The 1596-nt window shown below is 50.0% G+C and overlaps 1 protein-coding gene across 1 annotated transcript in view; it reads right to left on the bottom strand.

Annotated features, from left to right (window-relative positions):
• Positions 1-992: 992 nt before the first annotated feature.
• LOC143019025 (uncharacterized) overlaps positions 993-1596 on the bottom strand; it is a 717-nt gene continuing 113 nt past the window's right edge. Inside the window, exon 1 of the mRNA XM_076174727.1 lies at positions 993-1596. This exon is cut by the window's right edge and continues 113 nt beyond it. Coding sequence (XP_076030842.1) covers positions 993-1596 — 604 coding nt within the window.

Below are 1596 nucleotides of genomic sequence, written 5' to 3'. Positions count from 1 at the left end.
TATTTCACTTCCGCGTTTTGCCAGTCCATTTCGTGTCCCGTTTCCTCGCAGTGTCTTGAGACGGCCGAACTCAAGTCCTTTCTACGAACAGCCCTCTGGTGTTCTATCAGTCTTGTCGCCAATTTCTTGCTCGTTTCCCCAACATAATGTGTCTCGCAGTCCTTGCACCTAATATCGTAAACCACCCCTATTCGGTCCGTTTGGCTCACAGTGTCCTTAACTTTGGTCAGGGCCCTATGTAGAGTGTTCCTCGGTTTGTGTGCTATTTTCAACACCGTGTTTCCTTAGCAGTCTGGCCGCTACCTCAGAAGCCCCTTTCAAGTAAGGGACCGTGACCCGCGTCGCGTCCGGTCGTCTGTCGTCCATCCTTCCCCTCTGTTGTCGTGCCGTCCACCTTTTTACCACCGAATTCGGGTAGCCGTTGTCCCTAAATACCTTCTTCAGGTGACTCCTCTCCTTCTTCTTGCTATCTTCCGTGGAACACACCTTTTCCACCCTAGACCACAGAGTCTTAATCACACTTCTTTTGTGGGTGGCCGGATGACAGCTGCCATAGTCCAGAAGTCGGTCTGTATGGGTGTCCTTTCTATAAACCCCCGTCATCAGTGTGGACCCGCTTCTCGTCACCATGACATCCAGGAATGGCAATTGGCCGTTCTCTTCTTTCTCCATCTCGAACTGGATGGCTTCATTCTTTGTATTCAGTCGCTCGAAGAAAGGTCCCACGTCTTCTTTATTCATAACGACGAAAACGTCATCCACGTACCTTACCCATAACTTCAATGAAGGTGGCGCATCCTCCAATACCTCCTCCTCGTAGCGCTGCATGGCCATTTCCGCCAAAACCACCGAGATTGGAGAGCCCATAGGCGTCCCAACCTTTTGATGAAATATTTTGTCCCTGAACTTGAAAAAGGTTGAGTCCAAACACAAATCAACGAGTCCCATCAATTCCTTAGCCGTCAGTTTTTGACTTATCTAGGAATTCGAGGTTACTCTCCATCGTTGACATAGCAGCCTGCCTTATTAGACCCTGTGGTAATGACGTGAACATGGCTTTGGACATCAAACGACACCAAGCAATCATCCTCCCCCAAGCTGACTCCTCTAAGTCTCTCTACGAAGTCCGCCGAGTTGCTAAGCATCCTCTCTGAGCTTTCCACAAGAGGCCTCAGACGTTTGGCCAAATCCCTCGCCAAGTTGTAAGTAGGCGAGCCCCTGAAAGCAATAATGGGCCTTAGGGGTACCCCTTCTTTGTGCACCTTGGGAAGTCCATAAAACTTGGGGATCGTAGAGTCCCCTGGCCTCATCCTGGTCCATTCCCGTTCCGTAATTAACCTCACCTCTTTTAGTTTCTTCAATTCTCCCTCCACCTTCCTCTGCAACTTAGCAGTGGGGTCTGCTAGTACTACTTCGTAAGTGTTCATGTCCTGAAGTAGTGTCGTGGCCTTACCTTCATAGTCGCTCTTGTCCATAACCACCGTCGATCTGCCTTTGTCACTCGACAGTATCACTATGGACCGGTCTCGTCTTAAGCCTGTCAAAGCCTTGGTCTCCTCCGTAGTGAGATTATGTCCCCGCACTGGTCTCCCCAGT

Source organism: Oratosquilla oratoria, chromosome 36, assembly GCF_046742065.1.
Source record: "Oratosquilla oratoria isolate Oo_2021 chromosome 36, ASM4674206v1, whole genome shotgun sequence".
Lineage (NCBI taxonomy): Eukaryota > Metazoa > Arthropoda > Malacostraca > Stomatopoda > Squillidae > Oratosquilla > Oratosquilla oratoria.
The sequence above is the reverse complement of the archived record's forward strand: the minus strand, read 5'-3'. Positions and strand labels throughout refer to the sequence as shown.